Source organism: Plectropomus leopardus, chromosome 14 (assembly GCF_026936395.1).
Source record: "Plectropomus leopardus strain MGB_pleo_1.0 chromosome 14, ASM2693639v1, whole genome shotgun sequence".
In the NCBI taxonomy this organism is placed as follows: domain Eukaryota; kingdom Metazoa; phylum Chordata; class Actinopteri; order Perciformes; family Serranidae; genus Plectropomus; species Plectropomus leopardus.
This window is the reverse complement of record NC_142189.1, coordinates 11,835,245-11,850,477: the sequence shown is the minus strand read 5'-3', so window position 1 is coordinate 11,850,477 and position 15,233 is coordinate 11,835,245. Positions and strand designations below refer to the sequence as shown.

Sequence of the window (15,233 nt, the reverse complement as noted above, 5' to 3'; positions counted from 1 at the left end):
TGCAATCATCTGCAAATCTTTTTCAAGCTATATTCAACTGAATACAGAACAATGACTAGATATTTAATGTTCAATATGATAATAAACACTTACTCTGCTTACAACACGCTCAAGATACTTGGGACGGGGCAATATCGCCACAGTGTTACACCACCTTTTCTTTTAGACAACACTCAGTAAGGATTTGGAAACAGAACAATAATTGTTGGGGCCAAAATCATATGTGAACACTGTATTAGGTTTTTTATACAAAGAACACATAAAAAGTTGGCATTATAAACGCAGGCTTCTCCAAGTATAAATGCATTTGATCCGTGTTTAAAGCTTTCTTTCCTGTCATTTCACTTATTGCTCCTACCTTTTATGGGTTAAAATGTTAAGATTTCTTTATTAGTACAGTTTTATGAGTTAATATACCAATGTATAAATTTCATGCGAGTAACTGTATTGGAAATATGTTTCATGAAAAACATTGTGACATGTTGAGCATCATTTCTCTCAACCTTCTTGGAATTGAAAATGTTGAAATGAGTTGAAAATGAAAAACATAAAAAAACAAAATACCATACGCAATTAATATAAATGAATTTATTTGAAACTGACAAAACTTCTGATTTATTTCTCATGCTTCCGTAAAGTACACAGCATGCAACAAAATCTCTCTATTTCTCAGTTCTTCACCGTCTCAGCCGACGGTAACGACTCTGTAGCTTTCGGTGCTTTGATTATTAAAAGCAGTTATCAGTTACTCTTTTACCACAGCTAAAGTCCCTGAATACAACTTCATATAGTGCTTTCTATAGTTTATATCGTGTCCAACATCCAGGAACCACACGAGGGAGAACATCAGAGGAATACTAAGTCCAGAATTGGAAACCATTTCAGGCACTGGAAATACTTTCAAGAGTCATTACGCAGCAGATCAGACCTGAACTGAGGAGAACTGACAAAACAACACTGATACAGTCTGAATTCACCAAACCAAAGAACAGATATCTTCTCAGGATGTGCACACCTGCTTCCCAGCTGCCCTTCATAAGAGCTGTCTGGGTTTGTGCAGCGTGCAGTTGACATGCTTCCCACTTGAACATTAATGCTGACATGGCAAACAGAACACATAAGCAAATACCCAAATTATTTAAGTCACTAACAAAGCTAAAATGTGTGACTGGGGGTGAAAATCTACAAACGACCGAAGTCTTAGCACCTCATCTCCACATGTATCCGCGTTTAAGAGTTAAGTTTTAACATCAAGAGCCTTTGTTTGTTCCTTGGCGGTATCACATCATCGTAGCTCATTGGTCCAACCATTTTTTTCAACAATTTCCCATCTTCTAAGAAAAGATCTCGTATTATAGGTCGGCTTTTCCCAGCGTACCACGACTGCTCTTCGCTCCCAACCTCAGTGACATTTCCAGCAGGTCTCATGAGACCACATTCAGCAGTGAAGACCATAGACTTCCAGCTCGATGGCGTTCAGCTCAGCAGCGTAAACCTCCCCTGCCTCGGGGATAATCGGACTCGAAGTTCTCTGCTCTCACAGTCAGAGCTGTTGTCGGTCGTACTCTGATATGAGCTTCTTGATGTGGGCCAGTTTGTTGTGCAGATATTCACAGCGAATCTTGTCCTGGTTGTAATTGGGGTTGGACTAAATGGACAAAGAAAAAAGAAGACTTGATTATTAAAAAGCAAAAGAGAGGAGTGGAGTTGCCCCATGCAGCAATCTTGGGATAAATACTGACAAAAAAGTTGTTACCTTTTTTATTTTGCGATACTCTTGAACAATTTGATTATGAACCGTCTGTAGGAGAGAAACAGAATGATTTAACATAAGCAGAGATTTAAATTACTTCTATCACATTTGTTTAATTTGTATAAATCACCAGTTTAAGTATATTTTTTAATGCTGCTGCTGTAAAAAAAAATGGCTTTGCAAATGTTTTAAAACAAAATGCTTTCAACACAATCTTTGGAGCTCAGGAACAAACAGTGCATTTTGGCGAGAAACAGTGAATGTGAACATACTTTTGTTTTTTTTTCAAAGAAAACTCCACAGGGCACCTCTAATATAATGACAATGGAAAATTACTGACATTTGTGAACATGTCAACACTCCAGTGCCATTATTTTGACTATAAGAATTGAAGCCCATGAAGCAACATTTAATGTTACATTTTCAGAATAAATGGCAAAAATGTTGTCTCTGTTTCACTGAACTGTGGCATCAGATCTGTAGTACTTTACTTACTTTACTTTACTTTACTTACTTACTTTACTATGGTTAAATATACTCGGTATGTTCTGAACAGTGACTATGTACAGACCTATGACTTCATTTGCTGAATATGATGCAACAACAATGACGATGACAGAAATGTGTCTGATTTATCAGTGATTATTTTTGTAAAAGGAGACCTGGAATAGATGATGTTGCTCTGAACTTAGATTTTATGCATTGTACATCTTTAATAGCCCTCTATGACTTAAAGGGCGAGTCCATTTTTTAGAAATGTTTTAATGTCGTTCTGTAAGCTCTCTAGTTGTGTCCCTTGTGTTTTCAAATTTGAACATTAAAATTTTGGTAAAAGTAGGTATGTTTTAGTGTCAAAATGCTATTTTCCCAAGCCCTTCTAAAAACTATTTCCCACATTATGTGACGTAGGATTCTGCGTGATGACGTTGCTACATATAAACTCCCCCCAGCCCGCCTAATGTGCCTCTTTGTGACTGAGCTAAGCCCTCCTGGAGAATTTTTTTCGATCTTAAGTGACGTACTGCAACCTACATGACAAAGTAACATATACAAACTAAATGATCAAGATCAGCAACTCCTGGACTTTGCAAGTTAAAAGTAATGCTGAGTTTTAAGAGAGCGATGTAACTGCTTTAGATCCCTGTCAAAAAGGGATTTCTGGCGGCAAGGTAAAGTAAAAAATATTTTTAAAATATTATAAAAAATATTTAAAAATACTAAAAATAATAATAAAAATATTTCATCAAGATCAAATAACTTATACAAAACCACTAAAAAAATCCATTTTAAAAACCAGCAGAAGAAGACCCACCCTTTAAGTAACTAACAGGAGATAATGATAATGTTGGATTATTTCATGGTTTGTTTGGGTTTTTTTTACCTTGTATTTATGAGATTCATGGTGTAGCCGTTTGAGCTGCGTGTCCAGCTCCATGAACTGCCGCGTCACTTCGTCAATACGAGCATGTAAATCTCTGTACTCGCTGTACTCCCTGTTAAAGTCCTGCTTGTAGCACTGTCTCTGTTCTTGACTGCAAATCACTGTGTACTTCCTGTACAGAGAACACGATGATCAGATATGTAAAGAACCCACAGCACCAACAGAAAACTGCGTTTACAACCTGTGGAGTTTTTGTACTGCAAAAAGTGCTAAAAAAAAAAAAAAAGGCGTTTTCAGCAATTAGATTGAGGACAGAGATACAAACACAAAGCAGATAACCATATCTTTAATCTAAAATGCCGTATTTCATAAATGTGTTACAGGACAAAAGGAGGAAAAGAGATTACTGGTTGCTCTCTAGACGAAACTCAAATGTAGGTCAAAAACTTGTATCGGGTGCTCACGGAAAACGGGAACCAACAGGATAAACAGGAAGGAAATCAAGGCACTCCAACAGTGTGAACGTGAAAATACGGGCTGGAATGACATTAAATGAAAAAGCCTTTAGTGTAGTGGCTAAATTGTTTAAAAAGCCATTAAGAAAACCTTGTTTTTTTCACATTTTTCACACTTTTGGAGTGCCTGGATCTCCTTCATATTTTCAACAGACATGCTATTCATGTCAAAGAGCCAATAACAATTTTACTCACATTAGATAGTCGGCTGTGTCGTTGTCCGCTTGAAGCTTACTGGAGTTAAACAGCATTTCACTTGGCTCTGGAGAAAAAAGAAACAACGTCAAACCATTTGAAAATACTGAAAAATTGACACGTAATTTAACAGTCACCACCTAACAGCAGCGCTCACCTATGCATTTCTCGGAGACTTTATTGTTTGGATCCTCTGAAGTGTGGTCTTTTCTCCTTTCTTTACTGTCTCTCCACCTGTCCTTTTCCTTGATAAATCAAAAACAGAACCTAGTTACCAAATGCATCACATGAAACACAAAAAAGGAGCTAAAAGAGTAAAAAGTACAGAAAGGGTAAAAGGTGTTTTTCTCACCTGATCTTTGTGTTTGTGTTTGCTCTTTTTCCTTTTGTTTGTGTGTCTGTGCAGGTCAGGCACTATCAGAGGGGACGCAGGGCGATCAGAGTTGGGTTGAGGGGGGTCTGCTGTGACTTTGGGCTCCTCCTGAGCACACCGAGTTGGTTCTAGTCTTTTGACCACTTCCGCTTCTCGCTCACAGACTTCTGTCAAGGAGTCAAAAAGCTTTCGAGGATCAAGTGAGTCCGTTTGCCCGTCATTTCCGAAAGCTTCTGTGACGTCTGTATGAGCCGCTTGTTCCGTCAGCCGCACTCTTGACTTGTCACTGGCTGTTTTCCTCGACAAGTGAGATATTCGGGGCTTCTTACTCGCCAAAGGGTCAGTGTATTCCTCTGGAAGGGAAGGTTTCGGACGGTGCGCTGGGGAGGAGTTGGGTGTGTCTCGCAGTGGACTGACCTGGGCCTCTGGGACGGAGAGGAGGTTTTGTTGTGGCGGAAACAGTCTCCTGCACAACAACAATAAGGTGTTAAAAAAAAATACTACAAAATCTACACTTTGATATGCATATATAGTATTTAGGGACGTGCGCAATTAGTCAACAAGACGATCAGGCATCACTATTTTGAGGAAATTTAAACCCGCAGCAGCTGCACACATGCGTGCATGTCCACACGACCAGCAAAAGTCTATAGCTGTCTGCAGCACGCAATGCAGAAAGCCTCTCCGAGCCTTCACACACAGTCGTGCCGGCTGGATGTCTTCTCGCTACACTGAACAAGAGAGGTGCCTTTGGGCACACAGGAGATCCTGAGAAGCTTGGCTATTTCTGTGTGTGTCAATTTTTGTGCACACTCATGCATGAGAATTCCCACGTGACCATGTTTGTTTGGTTTTTTAAACTGAAGATGAGCCAGTAAATAAAGAGTTGTTTGTTCACTTTCATTTAGTGAGTTGTGGTCATGATTTTTGGGACAATTTCTAGGTAGGAGGAACATCGGGAAAAACTTAATAGCATTATCCATACTCAAAATACGAACAAATAAAGCCCCAAAGAAACTTACTAGCTGGTTCCTTAATGTATTTTCTGAGAGCCATATATTTCCTGCAGTTGATTTTTTTTATTGTTTGATTTAAATACATATTCTTCCCGTTTTGGTGAACGGCTCACATTCTCACGATATGAACATGGTGGCTGGCATCTTATTTGTGTTACCTGACGAGGATTCGTTTAAGAAGCTGCTGGTCTCCTGAGGTGTAGCCTGGCCAGTCCTTCTGCAGCTCCTTATACAGACAATCCTTTAGAACAAATGTGTTGTCTCGACTATTGAGTTGTCCAACCTGCATACAAATACACACACCAAAACAAAGCAGGTGAGAAAAGACTTTCCCTTTTTAGATATTTAGTGCTCAGAATACTATTCTATTGTCTTGATCTGTTAAATAATTTTCAGGGTGTGATAGTGTTTGATGTGGGGATCATAATTGTCAAATGACGAGTGTATAATGCTTCCAATTTGTTATTTTAACTGGCAAAAAAATAAATAAAATAGATGTTTAGTGTCATTACTAAAGGAAATGCCTTTGTTTCTTTCTCTAAAGCTCCAAAACGGTTCTTCTTGCGTACTTTTAGTGTGACCTGTATTTGTCTAGGCGAATAAATTACCTCCATCAGTACAGAGTTCAGCAGATCTTTTTCTCCTGCTGTCAGTCCGTCTTTCTGCAGCCTCAGGATGAGTTCAGGCCTCTTGTACGGCCTCAGAGCCAGCAGGTGTGTCACTCTCTCCCTGAGCGGCCTCTCCAGCACGTCACCCATGCTCCTCCTGTGTGAAGCGCAGGCGCTTTTCTTTGGTTTGGACACGCCAACACCCCTCTTCACTTTGCTGAGGAGAGACTGGGACGAGTGTCGGGGCTTGGTGAGGCTGGCCAGCGCAGGAGCCGGGGCTCGCACAGTCACCCTCTTGCCTGTGAGGGAGCAGGAAATCTCACATCAAAAGCAGCACAAAAAATTGTTTGAGCTTGGTTGAGGATTCAGTCATCAAAGGTAAGTTTCCTTGTGATGTAAGCTTTGCTTTTAGAGAGAGACGAACCTAACTCACAGTAATAAATGTGTGACACCACAACGTAAAGGAGCCGTGTGTAAGATTTCGGGGGATTAAGTGGCATCTAGCGGCGGCGACTGCAGATTGCAACCAGCTGAGACTTGTCCCGGTTAGGATTTATTCAGTGTTCATTATTCAGGAGGTTTTAACTGTTTGACCTGTCTGGACAAGCACCTGCTAGTGTGTTCAGGAGGTTTTTACCGGGAGCCAAATTATCAACACAGGTCTCTTTCCCTCTGAAACAAACTGTGACTTAAACCAGTAAAAACAGTGACTGAAACTGTTTCAGGCAACAAATCACTGTTTCTCCAACGCTGCTCAGTTTGCTGGATACGGGCCCCAAACACAGCAGCTGATAATGTGTGTTAACCTTTTAACTCTAAATACTTAAGATCCAGACGTTTAGGGGGTTTTGACCAAGAGCCGAATCATCTGCAGAGGTCCCTTTCTCTCCAATGCCAATGGACCCTGTGATTTAACCCTTTGAAACCTGTACCAACATCACCTTTCTTGTACTGCAGTCAATGCCTTTTGACAAGTATTTAAACTTTTGGTCCCTGTCCAATGTCCTGAAAATTGCAAGAAATTAGTACACTCAGAAAATTGGGAAAAATGTCCACAGAACGATATTATCAATTCAATAAATATAAATTGTATATATTTATACATTACAAATTATCTAACAGAATTATTTAAATTTTAAGCAGTTTTTTCTGGTCATTTCATTTTTTTTTTCTTTTTTTCTACTTGTTTTTTGTTTGTGTTTGTTTTTGATCATCTTCAGGTAATTTTCTTGTAACTTTTTTGTACCAATTTCTTGATCATTTTGGGGTAATTTCTTCTTAAGTTGCTCACTGCCTTCTCTACCTTTAAAAGGGTATCTCTTCACCTTATTAAAAAAGGTCAAGCCAGTAAAAACAGGTAATAAAGCAGTTTCATGATAAAAGTCAGTGTTTTTCCAACACTGTTTGGCTCGCCATGGAGGAGCTGCTAACTGCAGTGGCTGACACAAAAACACAAATGTCCTCATCGAGAGCCAGTGTTTGGTTTTGCCAGTCTAGGCTACCTTAGAAACTTGTTGGTGCAACATGGCGATCTCTGTAAACAAGGACCTGCTCCCTATATAGATACAAACTAAGGTAACAAAAACACCAAAGGAAACATACTTATTATATTATATTCCTTTTCTGCCAATATATCCCCTGACGTTCTACACACTGGACCTTTAAGAGGAGTGCCTTTTGAGGCTAAATCTGGCAAGATCAGACACCAGCAGAAGAGGATTTAGTGGATCACCATATTTGTCCTGTGGCAGGACTCTGGATGAAAGGAGAAGAGACCTCATTTCACCTCTTCACAAACCCACAGTCGGGTTACAAGGATTCACACAAGTCTCAGTGAGCCAAAGCTGCTGTCTAATTTAGGAAATAACCACACAGTTGCACAAGCCAGTCGTGAGTGAGGAAGTGTTTTTTTTTTGTGCAAGCTTCCTCTGAACTGACAAAATCATCAAAATTGGTGTGTATCATGTCTGTGTGTGAGTGTGCTGTATGTGTGTAAGCGTGCGTTCACCGAAACAAGATGACGGTGGCTAAAATATCCGTTTAGAGGGAAGTGGTTTGGTGGTTAGAAGAAGAAAGACAGCGGTGACACAGAGAAAAAAAGCTAAATCACTGTTTTCATCATGTATTTTGGTGCGCACGTCTCTGAATGTTCTGGACGTATATTGGTGGGCACTCTTTATTATCTACAATACATAAAATCGCTGTGTGTGCATGCACGTGTGGTAGAAACCAGACAAAAAGGACAAAAAACTGCAGAAGAAAACAAGATTAACTGTTACCATGTCAGTGGTTACCACACGTGTTGCTACGGCAACCAATGCAATATGGCTGACTGTGTACAAATTTGTCTTCAGGTCAGTCTTCCTCCTTAGCTGGAGTTATCTCTTGTGTAACCAAGCAGGCTGTAAATTGCACATGTGTGACTGTTTTTCTGTGTTTCCTACTCTGGAAGCGCCCGCCGTGCTTGATGACAATGGCCCCTCGGCTGCGCGTCTCCTCCTCAGCTTGGGCCATGCTCTGACGAGCCTTATCGTACGAGTCATCCGTAGCGTTGACTGTCATCTTTTTCTGAATCACCCCGAGACATGACAGCTCCTCAGCAGCACTGGGAGGAGGGAGGACAGGGAGTAAAGATCTGACAGAGCTTTCAGTGCTCCTTCTATATGTTATCAAATGATAGATTGTTTGAGTGCATATTTGCTTGAATTATGTTTTGGTAATGTTCAGTTAGACGTTTGCTTCTATCAGCTGGATGACTTCCCTGCCAAATACAAAACATCAATCTGTAGTTTAAAGGGACTGTTGAGATTTTTTTAAGTGTTGTTGTATGAGGTTCTTATCCATAGACAGTGTATTACAGACAGTAGATGTCACACGATGTTTAGGGGTCAGCAGCAAAACATATTAAAGCCAGCTAAAAAAAAAAACTCCTAAAAAAAAAAAATAATATATATATATATATATATATATATATATATATATATATATATATATGCTATTTTTCTGATATTTTCACTCCTTTACCTTAATGTCAGACAGTGATTTCTAAAAAGAAAATGAAGCTGTCATATCACTCTTTTCAAAGCCAAACTCCATTTAGAAAAACAGAGTTTTAACATCTCTGAACACAGAAGTTGGTGGTCTACCGCTGCCTCGATCATTTATTTTGTTTGTGTTATTGTGAGACTTGTGGGTCAGTCCGGATCACCAAAATCATATAGTAACCCAAACAAAATTACTGGTGGAGGCAGCAGCAGACCAACAGCTCTCATCTTCAGCAGGCTACAATTACTGGTTTTCTCAATAGAGTCTGGTGATTTTGAAGAGAGCATAGATTGGAAACTAAAGCTGTTACTGGCCTTCTCATCACTACAGGCTGTCTGACGGCAACGAAAAGCAGTAAAAATACTCTCAATATAGCGTACACTTAGTGATACTGATTTTTTTTTAGGTGGGACTTTATTTTAGGTGGCAAAAATACACTTTGTTGCTGTTGCCATCCACAGCAGTATATTGCTTAGGTTCTGTGTCGGACAGCCTGCTTCTCCAAATTAACGGGGTGCCGACTGACATCGACCAGCGTTTCCCACAGAACGACAGCATATGTGTCGCGGGAGCTGATGATGGGTTTTTCATTTTTTTGGCACCTTTTTAGTGCCATTGTATTATCTTTCCTGTTTTTGCCGTTTTTTCCTCGGCAGCAGTTTGTCACTCACAGGGTGGATAATTGATCTGTCGATCTGTTCACAGCTGATCAGATCACATAGATGGATGAGAGGAGCAGTTTGTGAGCGAAAGTACATTTTTAGACCCAGCAGAATAAACCATTAAGTTTCCCTTTCGCCTGGCATTCTGCTGCGCTGTCTCTGTGCCCTAAGTGTGCTTTTTGTAACCGAACAGTATATATATTCCAATAGTGCTCCTAATAACCAGTCCAGCTCCAAAAATCTATTTGTGGCAGCGGATGATTTAATTTTGGCAGCCCGTGGGAAAGCCTGTCTACTGTATGTAATACACTGACTATGGATAAGTACCCTATATAGCCCCACTTCAGACATCCTGAGCCATCCCTTTAGGATTATTTTTACAATGTGTCGTTTTGGCAACAGTTCCAACAGCTCAGGACTCAAGCAGCAGATTTGATGAATAATTCCTCAACTTTTCAAAACTCTTGGCATTTATCAAAATCACTTCTCTAAATTTCCAGGCTTCCTCGAACTGTACAGTCAGGACTCCCTGGGTTTTCTCCGGCATTTAAAGCGACTGACGGTGAGACGTTAACAGCAGGGTGATTTTCACACAGCAGCAGGGGGGCACACGCATTTTAAAATATTGAAACTTGCTCAGAAGCTCAGTTATCTCTAAACATGGCAAGTAAACAAATAATCACTGTGCACCAAACGTGTTTACAGCACTCATGAGTAGGCTTTGAATTTGACCAAATAATCCCAATGCACCATGAAATGTGTGATCACCAGGGCATATTTTTATGGCATCTTTGCTTTGCTGTTTGCATTCAAATAAAACTTTGCACATTTCCATCTGATTAACCAGTCTTTACAATCTAACTTCCACAGACAAAATCGAATGTATATTAAAAAAACTGTGAACTAATTGTGTGTTTAATGTGATTATCTGTGGGGGTTTTTTACCCAGTGTTGAGCTGTTGGACGCAGTCAAAGCTTCCATGCGGGTTATCACGGGCGACGTTCGTCACGCCAAAGGTGAATATCCTCAAATCATCTCTATTCTCTGAGCAAGGGATGGTGATTCTCTGTGGTGTAAAGGAGAGAGATAAAACAGGAACAATTAAACATCTTTAATGCATGAGATGGAATAAATTAATTAGTATATGTCAACAGGAGGTCAACCAGTTCTTCTTACCCCCTTGTTGCCATTAAAAGAGATGGTGGGACGGGAGGACCAACCCTGAAAGACAAACCATTTTATTTCAGTATGTTTGAGTCACAATGAGCGCGCACACACACACACAGACACAGACACACACAGACACACACAGACACACACACACACACACACACACACACACACACACACAGACACACACACACAGATCTGATAACAGCCCAGTAAAGACGGTATGTAAAACATACAACACAGAGGATGTTTTGTGGTCTGGGCTGCTTGTATAAGCGCTACATCTTCCTTCACTGTGGTTTCATTACTGCAGTTACTCAACCCATTTACTTCTCTGTCTGTCGGCTGATGTTCTTCATGTTGGTGAACAGTGTACAGTGGTTCCCAACCTTTTCATGTGGGACGCCCGTTCACTGGTTGCTAAGACAAATACTACTGCAGGAATTCAACTTTTTCTCTTTATATACCGACTGACTCCTCAGCTCAGAGTATTAGTTCACACATGGTGCCAGTCCAGTACCTGGCTAGTTTAGTTTAGCTTATTTGTACGTAATTAAAAACTGCATAAAATCCTGTGGAATGAAAGAAACAAAAAAAAAAGTGTCAGGAGAGGTCAAGAAGCCAGAGGCGTATACAACTTATGTTTATATTTACGTTCTTTGCAAGCCTTGTCCAGGATTTTTATAGCTTCTTTTTGGATGCATGCTGATTAAAGTCTGGCACCTGGTTGCTACGTTTTTATAAAATCCTCAATCTCACCTGCATGCTGTGGCCAGGAACATCCAGAACACAGCAAAAAAAATAAAAAAAAAAAGAAAAGAAGAAAATACAGGCAGAAGGCTGAGTATCTGCAAATACACCACTACACATTTCTTGTGGGTTATAGGAAATGAGTGTCTGAATGAGTCTAAAAAGTTTTTTTTGGAAAATTCTGCACAGTATACCCTTAAGATCAATCATCCCCAATTCTACTTGAGTGCTTCTATTCCCTAAAAACAGATACATGAGTAGAGTTGCAATGGTATGAGATTTTCACGGTACCTCGTCAGAGTGACACAGTTTCATAGTATGGTGGTATACGGTATTGCAAAATGATTGCTAATATTATTAGGTAGAATTACACAAAGGAAAGACATGAAAAAATGCTTAATTATTTTGACTAAATCCATTTAAGATGATTTTGTTAATTAAAGTACGTGTAAAAAGTCTCTCTTTTTAAAATAACTACAGTATTGATTAGACTTCGTCTGGTTGCATTTTTTCATTACCACAGATAAGCAAATGCACACAGTATCATCACTTGTCATAACAAAGTACAGCTTAAAACCACTGCAACCCTATACACGGATATAGGTTTTTGACCAAATCAGTATTTCTGTTTTTTAGATTACTCCACAATGTACCTCCAGGGATACATGTATCCCCGGTGCATCCTGACACTTGTGCATGTTGTGCCCATTAAATAAATTCAATCTGACTTTAAAGAGTGCTCTGGCAAAGGCCATTAAGACTTGCTGCTCACATGCAGCAGCTTGTCGCATGAGAATATGGTGAACAGAGTGAAATAACAGCGAAATAACAGCCTGTCATCTCTCACAGGGGTGAATTAGCCTGTAGAAAATGGCAGAAATGACGGTCCCAAAGTGACACATTTGCAGTACGGATGGAAACTATGCGATGACTAGAATCAAATTGACCTTTCCATGGAGAGGATTTGTGCATCCACCTGTTGATGAGTCCACAGAGTGAGGTGGCTGCCAGTTTGTGTAGAGGTGTTTTTTTCTGTCTCTGTGATCAGGCCAAGTGGGTTATGAATAGCCACACTTAAAGCTAAATAAAGAAACTAGATATATGCATGGTCACAGCATCGTTGGACTCTGCAGTAGGTGTTTCCCCCCTTCTTCCTGTCTCTCTCATCATAACACAACAAAACTATGAGTATGACAAGAACAATGTGGTTTTCACCTTTCATCAGAAATGGCTGTAATTTTCATCACTTAGGAGTTTCCAATACGTGTTACTAGGAATTACTGAATAGAGGAAGTGTACGTGACTGCTCAGACTTCCTGCAGTGCCTGATTCATTTTTGATTAACTGGGTCAAATGTTTGACTCTAAATCTGTCCATATGTCTTCCTAAAAGCTACAAAAACTGGTTGCAACTGTATTCACGTTTACAACATAAAAAAGCTCCATTTCTCAAATCCAAAATATCCTCCCACTACTACTAGCCTCCTTCCCCCCTACAGCATGTTTCCTTTCTTCTCTCCTGGGCTGATTAACATTCATAATACTTGCCAGCAGCTTGTAACGACTTGGCCAGCAGCTTGTTAAAGCATCACCACACAGGGAAGCGTTTCCGCATTGTATTATGCAACATGTATTCCCATTTCATAGCTTTAAAGAAGGAGGCTTGTAGCAGACAACAACATAGTGGTGAAGTTGGGCTGAAATGCAAATCCCAAATCCGCCTTCCGTGCCTTTTCTTCCCACTTCGTTTTTAAGTAAGGGTGCCCTCGACGAAGTGGTACAACAATACCGCCGTAACCGTCCGTTAAAGGTTAAAAATCGAGGTAAAAATGCTAACAAAAAACCTACCTTGCCGTTTTGAAAGGAGCCAATGGCTCTTGCCGCGCTGTCAGTGAGTTTCACATGAAAAACAGAGATGTTACCGCCGCGGTTCAGTTTTCCGCTGGACAGTCCGTAACACTGGTTCTCCCTCAGCGCCGACATCCCGCCGTGAGCCCCCCTCTCGCCGGTTTTTATTCACAAAACCGACATAAACAAACAAAACATTGATCCAGAGACAGAAAGGCTTCAACGGTTCCGTGTGGCTGCTCCTCCGCCGCGCGCTATTCTGGAGTAGATCGCGTTACGTCATGACGGCTGAGCAGATTTTATTGGCTCGGAGACATAAATAAACCATGACGTAGGGCTTACGTAACCACTTCTACTTTTTCTGCCTCCCCTCTCGCTATGCTAATTTCTCTTTTCTTTCACATGAAGGGACTTTCTTCAGCGTGAGGGTGACAAAAAATATTATTCATCTTCCTTTAGGTTTCTATGAAATAATCACAGTGTTGGGAAGGTAACTTTTGAAATGTAATTACAGATTACTGGTTACCCTGTTAAAATGTTATAAGTACCAACTTCATTTTATTTTAGGAGCAATATCAGATTTACCTATGGATAAGAAAGGTTTGTTTGCTGCATTTCTTTTTACTGGTGGTAAAAAAAAATGATAACACTATCTTGGCTCAAACCTTTGCCCCCACCCCTCCATCAATGGCAAGAGAGACTAATGTAAAGATTAATGAAGTTGTGCTCAATGGGGAAAAAAATAACAACAAAACTCCATGTACGGACAGACAGGTTATTGATTTTATGGGCTCCTGTAATTACATACTACAGGTTACCAAAGTGATGAGGTGCTGAACTGATTTCATGGTGAACTTGGCCAAAACTGATATAACATTTTTTTTATGTATTTTTAAATAGCAATGTAATTTTCAACTTTGAATAAATAAACACACACACACACACACACACACACACACATATATATATATATATATATAGTTACTTCATCAATATATGTATTTTTTATTATATTTGATCACTTTAAATTACATTTTGAACAAATGTCTTAAACTGGGCATTGGTGCATGGCAAACAGATGTAAAGCAACAGAATGAATGTTTTATTCTGCATATAAACTTTTTACCAAAAAGGTTAGATACATGTATATATATAAGTGTGAGTGTGTGAGTGTGTGTGCATGCGTGCATGCGTGCATGCGTGTGTGTGGGTGGGTAGGTGTGAGTGAGTCTTTCTAGAAAGTCACTACAGCTAACCTCCTCACCAACACTCAGAAAGTGGAGCATCACTCAACTTCTCAGCTAATTGCACTGACTTCCTGTTTGTTTGTCGACCAATGAATGGTCTACATATCTGATTGTGTTGTGAACCATTGAGACCTCAGGTTGTCTGGGACAGATGTGCTTACAGTCCAGTTAGATTGTATGCACCACATAAATGAATCAAACTATATGCTCTTTAAAATATGTATGTTTGCACCTTCCTTGTATTGAATTAATTTTCTTTTGCACTGCAACTGCACTGATTCTTTTATCCTGTTTATTCTGCTATGTATATGTATATTGTTTTGTGTTTTTTTCTCAATTTTAATATCTTTTTCATGTCTTAATTATAGCAATTTTAATTGCTTTGTTGAGTAAAGCTATTGTTGTGCATTTAAGAAATCTGCATAACCACACAACTATAATGTATTATTGACTAAAATCACCGTGGACTTGATAGTCACTGTGGTGTAATATGCAAAATGATGAACAAGTTTCAAAAGTCTTTTCATACCCTATGCAAATTAACTGAGAACAGTAGCTGCATGGAACTGAGGTTGACATGGTTCATTAATGATCACCGCAAAATGTATATGTTGCCAAATCTAGAATTTAAAAAAAAAAAAAATTTAAAGGATAAAATATTTTAGTGAGC

The 15,233-nt window shown here is 39.6% G+C and overlaps 1 protein-coding gene across 1 annotated transcript; it reads right to left on the bottom strand.

Annotated features, from left to right (window-relative positions):
• Window positions 1–568: 568 nt before the first annotated feature.
• LOC121953805 (RNA polymerase II elongation factor ELL-like) lies at window positions 569–13,589 on the bottom strand. The gene is made up of 12 exons (XM_088087555.1): window positions 13,317–13,589; window positions 10,726–10,770; window positions 10,494–10,615; window positions 8,286–8,446; window positions 5,842–6,140; window positions 5,392–5,516; window positions 4,197–4,683; window positions 4,002–4,089; window positions 3,845–3,911; window positions 3,135–3,306; window positions 1,757–1,801; window positions 569–1,648 (listed from the first exon to the last, which is right to left on the bottom strand). The coding sequence occupies exons 1-12, from the start codon at window positions 13,449–13,451 to the stop codon at window positions 1,544–1,546; spliced, it is 1,851 nt and encodes a 616-aa protein (XP_087943681.1). The 5' UTR covers window positions 13,452–13,589; the 3' UTR covers window positions 569–1,543.
• Window positions 13,590–15,233: the final 1,644 nt, after the last annotated feature.

Excerpts from the sequence above, each read along its gene's own strand:
- LOC121953805 (XM_088087555.1), bottom strand. The coding sequence starts at position 13,451 with ATGTCGGCGCTGAGGGAGAACCAGTGTTACGGACTGTCCAGCGGAAAA. Across the intron at positions 3,307-3,844 it reads GACACAGCCGACTATCTAAT|GAAGTACACAGTGATTTGCA; the intron begins GTGAGTAAAATT and ends TTCTCTGTACAG. Across the intron at positions 1,802-3,134 it reads ATGAATCTCATAAATACAAG|ACGGTTCATAATCAAATTGT; the intron begins GTAAAAAAAACC and ends TCTCTCCTACAG.